Source organism: Aedes aegypti, chromosome 2 (assembly GCF_002204515.2).
Source record: "Aedes aegypti strain LVP_AGWG chromosome 2, AaegL5.0 Primary Assembly, whole genome shotgun sequence".
NCBI classification, from domain to species: domain Eukaryota; kingdom Metazoa; phylum Arthropoda; class Insecta; order Diptera; family Culicidae; genus Aedes; species Aedes aegypti.
Genome location: NC_035108.1, coordinates 288,496,701 through 288,509,420, shown reverse-complemented (window position 1 = coordinate 288,509,420; position 12,720 = coordinate 288,496,701). Strand labels below are relative to the sequence as shown.

At 38.8% G+C, this 12,720-nt stretch overlaps 1 protein-coding gene and 1 pseudogene across 1 annotated transcript; one reads left to right on the top strand and one right to left on the bottom strand.

The window, feature by feature from the left end:
• Positions 1-6,967: 6,967 nt before the first annotated feature.
• Positions 6,968-7,781, bottom strand: LOC5565393 (cuticle protein 7). Its single transcript, XM_001649664.2, has 2 exons — positions 7,686-7,781; positions 6,968-7,622 (listed from the first exon to the last, which is right to left on the bottom strand). The coding sequence occupies exons 1-2, from the start codon at positions 7,695-7,697 to the stop codon at positions 7,080-7,082; spliced, it is 555 nt and encodes a 184-aa protein (XP_001649714.1). The 5' UTR covers positions 7,698-7,781; the 3' UTR covers positions 6,968-7,079.
• Positions 7,782-8,716: 935 nt separating this feature from the next.
• On the top strand, positions 8,717-12,357 carry LOC110675183 (annotated as a pseudogene).
• Positions 12,358-12,720: the final 363 nt, after the last annotated feature.

Below are 12,720 nucleotides of genomic sequence, written 5' to 3'. Positions count from 1 at the left end.
TTACCGCAGCTTCTTGTGGAGGACACATTAGGTCCGACTTCCACTGATGATGAGCCTCCGTATTTCACGGCCAACGTTATTGTCAGCCGTCAGCAAGGATCCAAGGTAGACGAACTCGTCAACCACCTCAAACGTATCCCCGTCTATCGTTACACTGCTACCAGGGCGAGCCCTGTCGCGCTCGGCCCCACCAGCTAGCATTTACTTTGTCTCGGCCGCATTCACCACCAGTCCAACTTTTGCTGCCTCGTGTTTCAGGCGGGTATACAGGTCTGCCATCTTTTCAAATGTTCGGCCGACAATGTCCATATCATCCGCGAAGCAAACAAATTGACTGGATCTAGTAAAAATCGTACTCCGGCTGTTAAGCCCGGCTCTCCGTATAACACTTTCTAGCGCAATATTAAACAACAGGCACAAAGTCCATCACCTTGTCGTAGTCCTCGATGGGATCCAAACGAACTGGAATGTTCACCTGAAACCTTCACGCTATTTTGCACACCTTCCATCGTCGCTCTTATCAATCTCGTGAGCTTCCCGGGAAAGCTTTGTTTGGCCGTCAACGAAGCCGGCTTGATAAATTCCCACGAACTCGTTTACTACAGGTGACAGACGACGGAAGATGATCTGGGATAATACTTTGTAGGCCGCATTTAGAATGGTGGTCGCTTGAAAGTTCTCGCAATCTAACTTGTCGTCTTTCTTTAGATGGGGCATATTACCCCTTCCTTCCACTCATCCGGTAGCTGTTCTGTTTCCCAGATTGTGCCTATCAGCCGGTCCAGACAAATGGCCAGCCTCTCCGGGCCCATCTTTATGAGTTCAGCTCCGATACCATCCTTACCAGCAGCTTTATTGTTCTTGCTCTGGTGAATGACATCCTTAACTTCCCTCAAAGTGGGGACTGATTGGTATCCCGCAGCACTGACGAAGGCATTTCCTCCGTTGTCTCGTTCTTCATTGCCTGTGCTCTCAACGCCATTCAGGTGTTTGTCGAAGTGCTGCTTCCACCTATCGATCACCTCACGCTCGTCCGTCAAAATGCTCTTATCCTTATCCCTGCACATCTCGGCTCGCGGCACGAAGCCGTTGCGGGATGCGTTGAGCTTCTGATAGCACTAACGTGTTTCTTGATACCGGCACAGCTAATCCATCTCCTCGCACTCTGTCTCCTTCAGGCGGCGTTTTTTTTGTTTCGAAAGAGGCGGGTCTGTTGTTGCCGTTTCCGTCTATAACGGTCGTTCTGCCGGGTCCCTTGCTACAGCTTGACCGCCCGCGCTGCATTCTTCTCCTCCAGAATCTGTCTACATTCCGCGGTCAAACAATCGTTCCATTGACTTCGTCCCACGTACCCGACGTTGCTAGGTTTATGGACAAAAGGTCGAAAGACAAAAGATCGAAAGGACAAAAGGTCGAAAGATAAAAGGTCGAAAGGACAAAAGGTCGAAATCGATTTGCTTGGTGGGAAATTTATACTTCTTTGAAAATAGATTTTCGACCTTTTGTCTCTAATTTTTTCCTCTTCAACCTTTTGTCTTTCGACCTTCTGTCCTTTTGACCTTTTGTCTTTCGGTCTTTTGTCATAGATTCGTGAAAGCAGCCATCAATAATGCAGCTAAGAGCAACGCAATATAAAACTTTGAAATTATTCTTTGAAACTTTGAATTTTTTCGTTTTTTACATTCAATTTAATGAAAATTTCTAAACAAAATAGAAATTTTTATATTTTTTCATGTTAAAAAAAAAAACAATTTCAGATTTTTCAATTTTGTCTGAAAAGTTGCAATCTTAAGCTTTAATTCCATAGAAAAAGATTGGAAATTGGTTGAGTGTACATGGAATTTCCGAAATCAATTTTTTTTTATGCCAGATGTCTTAGAAATGCATGGAACGTCGAGATCTGGTGTTATTTGGATTTTTTTTTTTTTTTGAAAAAATCTACCTTTTGGGACTTGGTAAATTTTTAAGTTGGGGAGTGAATTGAATTTGAAATGAACGATTTGAATTCAATTGCTGAGAAATCAAGGCAATAGTATTGAAACATATCCTATATCATTGTTGGCCACTGAAAGCATATTATATGTGATATTTCATTAGGGTGGTTCATTTACTTTCCATTAGGGTGGTCCTTTTTGTTGAAAAAAAAAAAATTTAATTGAATATTGAAGACAATAGTATTGGAACATCTCTCAGATTATCGTAAGCCATTTTCTACATTTAATATGTGGTATTTTATTAGGGTGGTTCACTTATTTTCCATAAGGGTGGGCCTTTCTGTCGAAAAATAATAATTTGAATGGTATATTAAAAACAATAGTATTTTATCATCTCTTTCATCATCGTAGGCCATTTCCTTCATTAGATTCGTGATATTTCATTGGGAAGGCTCACTTATATTCCATTACGGTGGTCCTTTAAAAAATTAGAATTTGAATGGAATAGTAAATACAAGAGTAATTGAACATCTCCTATGTCATCGTAGGCCACTGGTAACATATAATATGTGATATTTCATTAGGGCTATTGTCCTCAGTTTTGCTTAAGGGTGATCATTTAATTTGTAAATTAAAAAAAATATTCTTAACAGATCTAACAAATCAACTTTGTTTGTATAGTTTTGAATCATGATTCTTTATTGACATGCAACTCTTCGTTAAGATATTTTCATTAAGGTTTTCATTTGAATAGTTAAAATAAAACGTTCCAATAACAATATATAACATATAAGTTATACCTTAAGTGAAGAAAATCAAATCGGTAGATTTTTGTTCATGCCTAAGCGTGTTCAAAATAGAAGCTTCAAATAAATTGTATTTCAGTGGTGAATAAGAAAAGCAATTCGTGTGTCAAAAAAATTTATCAAGGCGTGTGCAAGCGTTTTTTGTTAAAAATGGAGGATATTCGGCTAGTTGGAAAATATCTACCTTTGTTCCCCGAATCTGCCAATTTGCCGACATACAGTTAAGTATTCCGGAAATTTATGTTTCATTTGCGAGCAGAGAAGCAAAAGCCTACAGCTAGCGCCCAGTTAACAACACAAGCTTTGAAGACATCATGGAACAAAAAGCATTTGAACCATTTGATCGACGACGTGACAGTGGAACAAAAAATCTTGCGATACTATGAAACTTGGAAAAGCCTGCAGAAGCACATACTAAGGATGTCGGCGAAAGAAACTGAAAAGAGAAATGAATTCTCTCATTCATTGCGGAACCTTTTCGACATCACGAAGAAGTATAAACCAAAAACTAAAGAGGAGAAAAAGCATCTCAGTATTTGCAAGAACAACGAAGGAGGAAGCTTATCTACAGGCAACAGAAGAGACTAATCCGCCAACTAGTGAGCAGAAAGAAGCAAGTCTACAGCAAAAGAAAACATTGACTGGTAGTGATTTTGAGTCCTCGTCTCAAACCCAGAGTGAGTCCTTTATTTCGATCGGTACTATCGGCGAAGATTTACCGAAACCAGGTAAGTGTGAATTGAATACATTGCAAATATGTTTTAAAATGTTTTTCATGGATTCTAATATTTTTGATTTTTATATTTTCTTCTGGGTCTTTCAAAATCATCTTCAACTCCTAAACAACAATTAAAAAACGTTATTACTGTCGATGTGGCTGCTGATTTGGACCGCTGCAAAGTGAGTGATCGAAATGCGGTATTTCTAATTTCATCTATAGCGAAATCTTTGGGGCACGACGTTTCAACATTATTGAACAAATTCGTGAGCAAAAGCACCATGAGCTGAAAACAACATTTAAGCCACAGGTAAACTTAACAGTTCACTGGGATTCAAAGCTGTTTCCTAGTATATTGTCGTCTAAAGCCATCCCCAAAACTGAACGATTGGCTATAGTTGTATCTGGTGATGGCATCCGTGAGTTGTTAGCTATTCCCCCCATCCAAAATTCAACAGGAATAGAACAAGCAGTAGCAGTTTATAATGCAGTTGTCGATTAGGGTCTTGAAGACAGCTAAGTTTTTTTTTTTAGCTTCAATTTTATTATTGATAATTTCTAAAATATAACGTTCTAATAAAATACCACATATTAAATGCAGAAAATGGCTTACGATAATGTGAGAGATGTTCCTATACTATTGTCTTCAATATTCAATTAAAATTTTATATATTTTTTTTAATTTTTTAACAAAAAGGACCACCCTAATGGAAAGTAAATGAACCACCCTAATGAAATATCACATATAATATGCTTTCAGTGGCCAACAATGATATAGGATATGTTTCAATACTATTGCCTTGAATTTCTCAGCAATTGAATTCAAATCGTTCATTTCAAATTCAATTCACTCCCCCAACTCAAAAATTTACTAAGTCCCAAAAGGTCGATTTTTTCAAAAAAAAAAAAAAAAAGTCAAATACAGTCACCCGACGCAGTTGAATTACCCACAATTTATGAATTAGCTGACTTCAAAAGACAAAATTATTATCAAACTTGTCACAAAACATCACAGAATTATTTTTACTGATAAGAAACTATGTGTAAAAATAACTCTGTGATGTTTTGTGACAAGTTTGATAATAATTTTGTCTTTTCAAATCAGCTGATTCATAAATTGTGGGTGATTCAACTGCGTGGGGTCACTGTAACACCAGATCTCGAAGTTTCATGCGTTTCTAAGACATCTGGCATCAAAAAAAAAAAAAATTTCGGAAATTTCATGAACCCCCCCCCCTCTTGGGAGATTTTTCATGGGTCAAAAAAGCCAAACTTTGACCGCTTGGCCCCCACACTTAATGAAGTCCGATTGAGCTCAAATTTTACATGGAGACTTTTTTCGAGGAGACAAAACTTTTGAGTAGAATTCGAAAAATCGATTTTCATTGGCACCCTAATGGTCAGCCTACATCAATCCAATTCAAACTCTTGTTTGAATTTTAGAGAAATCTTTAGAATAAAAATTTGATTGTTTTCCTTAACATTTCTTAAAGATTTTGATATCCAAATTAATTTATGGAGTCATTCGTGGAAGAATTTCAGGACAATTAGAATCAAACAATTATATTCTCTAGGATAAAATAAGATAAATTTTAAAACTAATTAAAAGACGTAACCTATTCTTGGCGATTCCAAATTCGAGAACAATTTTGTCCATGTTCCCATCCATTCTATTTTCAAATTTCTGATAATTTTGCTGGGAAAAACATCATACCTAAGTGGCGTTGATCGTTCTTTGGCCTTTTTGAGCTAAAATTCACTAAAATCAAGAATCAAAATGATGCGTTGCTTACAAGATCATTTGTAGATTCCTATTGATAAATCTTTTGAATGATTTATAGGGTAGTATTTAGCAGAAATGTTAAAATATTATCGAGGGACCGAAGATAGCCTTAAACGAGTGAGTTGAAACCCCTTCGATTGGGGATCTCGTCTGGTTAGAAATTCTCGACTTCCCTAGGCATAGAGTATCGTTATGCCTACCACACGATATTCACTTGCCTAAATGGTCAATTGTCAAAAAAACTTTCAGTAAATAACTGGGAAGGTGATCATAAAAACACTTAGCTGAGGAGCAGGCTCGGTCCAAGTGAGGACGTATAGTCAAAAAAGAAGAAGATTACTTTTGTCCAAGAATTTTTGAAAAATATTTTCTAAAACGAAATTACTTCTTGATATGCATGTCGAAGACTAGCGTCGAAGAAATCAAACATGATAATAAAACGTAGAACATCGCAATCAAGCAATTGTATATGAGAAAGATTGCATTTTTCCAGAGAGTTTGGCTAAGCCCATGCCAACATTGCCAACATTTACCAAGCCCATGCCCATTCTACGCTGAGTTTAATACATTTGTTTTCAAAGTTTGACGGATATTCTGCAGACACCCTGTGGGTTGAATACTGCTTCCGTATGACATTGAACTTGTGCGAGCAAATGTTTGGCTCCCAATTGTGCGGGGATGGCAATGAACGAAAGCAACGAACTCGCCGAAATAATTTAGTATCTAGTTTTTTACTGTCTGGTTGGTGCCTATCGTTCATTGCGCATGACCAGCAGGTGAACGCAATGTAATTAACTTTTTTCTTACTATGTGTCTTTATAGTATTAGACAAGGAAACATTATTGTTCCGTTGATTAATTGTGCTGAAAATTGGAGGAGGGAATACTTAAGAAAAGTTTTGCGACCGCCGAGAGGATTTTTGGCGTACCCTATTATTTAAGAACTAACAATAACACAGCGGAACACGTTTTTGTCTCTAGCACCAAAATACCGCCATTCACTTAATTAAGGGTTGCTGAGTCCATTGCCGTTTTCAGAAATATCATAGCACGTCTAGTTTTTGAGATATCGACTGTTGAAAATGCAAAAAATGACTATTTCAGCCAACTTGCATGCAAGTTTGCCAGCTTGTAAGGTAATATATTGGCTTAATTTGCCACAGAATTCAAACTTTATGTGTATAACAATACTTATCATTAAAGTTTGTAATACTTTCGATACGGAAAAGTTATTTTCTGATGGTTTGGAGAATTTTTGTATTTTGCCATATAGAAGAAACGAAGAATTTTGTAAGGAGACTGCAAGCATGTTGAAAAAATCGATTTAATCGAAATTTAATCGCGCAATTTCAATCAAATTATGTCTGAAATGAAAGTTCAAGTTCTATTTTGCATGTTTGGTGGATTAGATTACAAAAAAGTTTGATAAATTGTACTTAAAATTTCATGTAAACATTAATAAAACCAGTGTTTTATACAACTTTGGCGACCTGTAGCTAAAATTTGTGACGTGCTGGAACATTTCTGAGAATGGCACCAGATTCAGCAACCCCAAATTTACTAGAGACACATAATTTGATCCTTGAGACACGCAAAAATGTAATTTTTGTTACGCTGTGTAACTTATAACTTATAAGAAGTTCGAGAAACGCTATTCTATAGACATGGACTACATTATGTGATTTTTTTTTTCTTTTCACAATAGTAGTTTCAATAAAGTTAAACACTTTTCAGTTGAACAACAAAATGTATTTTCGAAAAATTTAACTACCTATTCTAAAGGATGTGTTGATGATCGACAGATGACTAAGTGAATGGCGGGTTACTTCCTTTTTTGTTTCAATAATGGCTTGAGTAGTAAGCTGGCTGGGCCACAACTTTGTGCACTGGCTGGGCAATTACCTTGGCCACAGGCTGGGCAACCTTAACTCCAACGGGCTCACGGCGTACGACAGCGTTGAATCCATTATGGTCATCGGCAGTATAGTCAACTACGCGGTGGTGGCCATCGGCATCTAGCAAAGTGTACTGTCCCTGCACCTTATCTTCGTGGCGAGTTTCATGCTGGCTCTTGATGTCTCCGGTGTGCTCATCGTGAACGGAGTATGAAAATTCGTAGTGAGGTGGGGCGTACTCTTCAACTTGCTTAACGTAGGTGGGCTGTGCTATAGTTTTTACATAGGTTGGCTGAGCAACGGTCTTGACATATGTTGGCTGAGCTACTACAGTTTTCAGATATGCGGGTTGAGCCAAAGTTTTCACAACTGCAGGTTGAACGAATCCTTTTGCCAGAGGCTGTTGGTGATAGATTGGAGATTGAGCATGGAATCCTGAATGGTACTGAGCTGATACAGCAGCCAGCAAGGCGAACAGTGGGATGAACTGCAAGAATCGAATGAAAAGATTAATTTGATAATTCGAATAAAACAGAACAAACAAACTTACTTTGAACGCCATTGAATAAACAGTCCAGTTGTGGTGTGTCGCAAGATATAACCCTAAACGAATGACAACGCCATGACATCTCACATGAGTTTATATACCGAAAATGTTATTCACCGCACGCGTTTCCTTGAGAACAGAATCTCGACCGGTGATCCGTGTGGTAGTTGAAGTCCTTTTGGAACAACATCGTCATCTCAGATCGGATGCAACGACCAAGAGAAGCCACAGTTTCTGTCCACCTTACCTCGTTTACCTATCACCCTGTTGTTGCCATTACTGCGGTGGATCATGTACCTCACCCTTCCACATCAAGATGCTGATTTTGGTAGCCGAACCGAACGAAAAAACTAGAGCGAATATCCAACTGAAAGCAAGCATCACGGTGTGTCTGAAACCGTTATTAACGAATGAAAATGATCATCAATTCTGCACCCACTGTTCGAAAGAAATGGTATGGCTCGAAATAAATTGTATAGAAATGGTGATTTGAGAATTAAGATTCATTTTCAAGGGATATTGTCATTTTTTAAACCAGTATTGAGACATATTTGGCGTCGGTTATTAAATTAATTAAAAAAAAGTAAGAGGTTGTTTCCGAGATACGACCGCCAAGTTGACGTTGGATAACGTTAGCTTCTTCTTTTTTCTAGCTTGAGACCGTCACGAAATTATGAAAAAATTCTACTGCTAAAAATCTAATCAATTTTCACTTTATTTGTTGCAAGTCAATTCTCACTTATTATGGACATTGTGTGTTATTATTTGGTTGGTTCGGTTAACATTTCAACACCGATAGAACTGGTCGATGGAAGAAGAAGCATGAGCGTTAACACTTACTCTCCAAACAAATATTCCGGTTGAACGTTAGGTCCACGCATGATCTACTTAGATTGGTTGCTTTAGTGGGTTTCGAAGCCAGTTTAAGGTTGAGGTACTTCTCTAGTGCCTATTACAATGATTGGCATGGTCTCCTTTTGATACTCGAAGAAGTTCCGCGCCATGAAGAACTTCTTCTGCTTCGTCGTGGTATCTGGGGACGGATGGCAACTTCACCATCGATTTGAGCAAAGAGGAGAACATGGAGTTTGCGGACTTCAAGGAGAAGTGCTCCAACCTCAAACTGACTTCGGATCCCACTAAAGCAAGACCATTAATACGACGATGGCTCGTATCAATCGGACTGCCCATAAGTCCACTGGAGGAAAGGTCCCTCGCAAGAGCACCACAACCACCGGAGGAGGCGAGAAGCCGCATTGCTATCTGCCGGGAACGGTTGTTCTGCGTGAGATCCGTCATTACCAGAAATCGACGAAACTGCTGATCCGCATGTTGCCATTCCAGCGGCTGGTCCGTGGTTCAGGACTTCAGGACGGATCTGCGATTCCAGAGCTCGGCCGTCATCGCCCTGCAGGAAGCGAGCGAGGCCTATCTGGTCGGTCTGTTTGTGGATACCAACCAATGCGCGATCAACGCCAAGCGTGCCGAAGGACAGCCAGCTGGCTCGTCGTATTCGTGGCGAAAGCGCTAAATTGAATTGCAGCACGATATCAAACAAAACGGCCCTTTTCAGTACCACAACAATGCATTCCACGTAAAAGAGTTACAACCAGAGATCAATTATAATTTCGGTTGATTTGTTTTCAACGGAGAGAAATGACAAGCAAAGTTTTACCTATGTTCTCGTCGCTCGGGTCGGGCGGCGGTAGCATTTTTGTAGTCTTCTCTGTGTGCGAATTTCGATTCGATCGACAATTTCTTATCAAATCAAAACACCAACAACGCTGTTGCTGATTTCAGCTCTTTGTTCGAAAAGTTGATACTGATAGCTCTAGCACACATGTAAAAAGCGACGATGATAACGGAATTATTTAATCATCGCTAAATGCGTGGCAAACCGGGATGGATTCTTCATTCTAGTGTCGTCCGCAATTTATCCGACTCATGCCCACAGAGGAATTCTCGAAAAGTATTATTTGGCCCTGATCACTAATCATTATGACGCTCTTCACTGTGGAAAATTCTCATAACTCTTTCAAAATGAAATTGTCGTCCTGAAAAGGACGGCTGGGGGTAGTCACCGTAGATCGAACTGGGTTTTCATTCCATTGTTAGACAGGAACACACCAAAAGATTACCGAAGACGATTCAATTAAAATGCGGTCGGTAGTTATGTGCTTCCTTGTCCATCCTTGTTTGCGATGGTTTGCTCACTTCTCCGACGGCAATTATCAAGGTTTCTGGACGCATTCTCCACGAATTCAATAGGCTAGCTGGAATTCCTTGGCCATGATGACCGATGTCACGGCACCCGCAGTATTTAGCTTATGAATAAACAGCAGAAGCAGTATCAGCAGCGACGAATGTGTAAAATTTATTCCGATGTGAATCCTTCTCCGGTTGCTGGTCGAAGATTGACTGATGCGCGCGTGGCTGATTGGAGTTTGGCTGGCTTCGACTGAACACGATAGAATAAAGAGGAGCAAGAAGAAGACCGAAAGGGGCGTTTCCCTTTGAATGACGAAAGTGGCTAAGATATCGCGCAATGATGTCTGTGTCAGGAATACACAAGAAAAATGTGCTTTTCCATGAAAAATAAGACATGCCTCGATTAATCCCAATTTTTCAATAGTTTAGTCGTGAAAATCAATAGTTTTCATTGTTAGAGAAGATTCGTAGAAAGATTTCCAATCGATTGGTGCAAGAATCTGGAAAATCTATCCGGGCGTTAGTAAGTTATTAACAGTCAAAATCTAACCACTTTTCGTGACGCGAGCGATTTTTCGTTTTTCGAAATTGTACCCCAGTATGTTGCCGTAAGACGTTATCCAACGTCAAAAGACAATTAAAAAAAAAAACCACACGTAATGAGTTAATTATTTTATTTTAAATCAGGTTCAAAAAAGCATAACTGTCCCATAGCCAATTTGATCGACTCGACTTTTAAAATAGGGCCCTCAATCAATCCATTCCAATCATGGAAAAGTTTAGTTACCGAATTACTTACCTGTAAGAAACTGGAGTTCGCATCTAGTCTCTAGTGGTAACGTCACAGAAATTACTCACAATGCCGATTTTGATCATTGTTCATGATTAAACTTCACGAAAGCCTTTGAAGTTTTAGTGCAATCTAAGAAGTTAATTTCACCTTAAGGTTGACCAGAAACCGTGCTTTTACCTTATTACTTTCGTTCCACTCGAACACACATTTTCGAATTTACGGAGAGGATGCTAGTATACCATATATTTCCAATCGGGTGAAGATTTGATGGTCATATATTTTTCATTAATAACGGTTTCGGACACACCGTGCGATCCAGTCCAAGATAAATCGTTTCGGAAGTGGAAATATACGCGGTGCTGCAGCGCGGCTTCGAAGGCCAACGAACAAATTTATTTATCGTAGACGCTCTGATGCTGCGTCCAACCAAGTCGTCATCTGTGCCAGTAGGGCGCATTCTTTTGTCGCACCAATTTATTCGTAAGTAACGCGTGAACGAGGAATGTGTGTAGGCAAACGAGATCAGTTCACTCTTTTCAGCGGAGATATTTGTAAATAGGAATTAATCTCGAGTTCAATAGGTCAGTGATCAGTTACAAGCAGTAGTGTTTCTGTTTTCGATAGACTTCCACAGAAAACCATTGATGCCGGATGTGCTCAGCTTAGACCTTTGATGTCGCACCCATTTTTTGTGCTTTATGAATAGTTGACATTTATGTTTACGATCGTTTACGGTGCCATTCATATTGGGCACAAATGGGACTTAGTTCCTGTGTGATTGGTGTCATTAATTTTGGGCTGGTATTCTGAATTGATTTGGACTTTTAGATTGACATGGACAGATATTTTATTAGGGGGAAAATTCCACTTGTAAGCCTTTTTTCTGTTTTTTTTGCATGGATAAACAATGTACGCTATTTTGTATTGACACACAAGTGACATACAAATTATTTCGATCTAGTTCGTTTATTTATGGTACAATCATGAATAATAATGCAACGATGGTCGGATATGAGCACAAATATTCAACCCATCACCAAAGTCGACCAACTCTGACTGCTAAGTAAGACAATCCTTCAATCAGGATCAGATTCTTATGTGTGGGGGTGTATTTCTAAGAATCGCAAATGTTTTTTATTACAAATTGCGCGCAAATCGACTTTTCTGACCTACCACAGTGAGTGAGTTCTTCTTCTTCTTCTTCGATTTAGGTCTTAATCCATTAACGCACAGAGTATCTTACAGTTGGAAATCAGCTCCGTACTTGTTATAGATAGTTGTTTTCCCATAAATTAATTTCATGAAAAAAAAAAATCATTAATCAAATCAATCGAAAGATGGTGAGAATAGAGAGTTTCCTAATTTGGATGTTAAATTCATATTACTAAAACACATAGGACAAACCGGGAAGAGACTTTCAGAGAGGATTTGTACCTGTGGACGTTTCTGGACCAGGATTAACCTTAACTACTTACGATATGCAACTGTAGGATTATATTACAATATCATGCAATCCTTCCAAAACTTCGCCCAAGAAACCGTCTTGGACCTCCTTATAAAATTGCTTCAAATATTTTAGCATTTTTTTTTCATCTTGACTGTCTTCAGAAATTATTTCTGGGAGTCTTTCATTGACTTGATTTGCTTCTGGGTATTCTTCAGATGATCATCTAGTGGTTTCTCAAAGTGTATCTCGAGGTTTTTTTTTTCATTTACATTTTTTCCTAATTCCTCAAACTATTTATACTGAGATTTCTCCATAATCTCTTCTACTTTCTGACCACACAATTGGGACAGAACCGGCTTTTCGGGTCAGTGTTCTTTGGCACATCAACTGAAAGCTTTCTCTGCCAATTTACCATGTTTTAATGAAACTGATGAACTGCTCCCTTATGGGTACCTTTAAAGATTAATCCATGATTCATCTTTTGGCTCCTTAGATATTGCACTTCTCACACCGTAGTAGACTACCGGGTAAACATTCTATCACATTCAATATTGGTGTGATTATCAATATTTGTCATAGACTAGATCGCG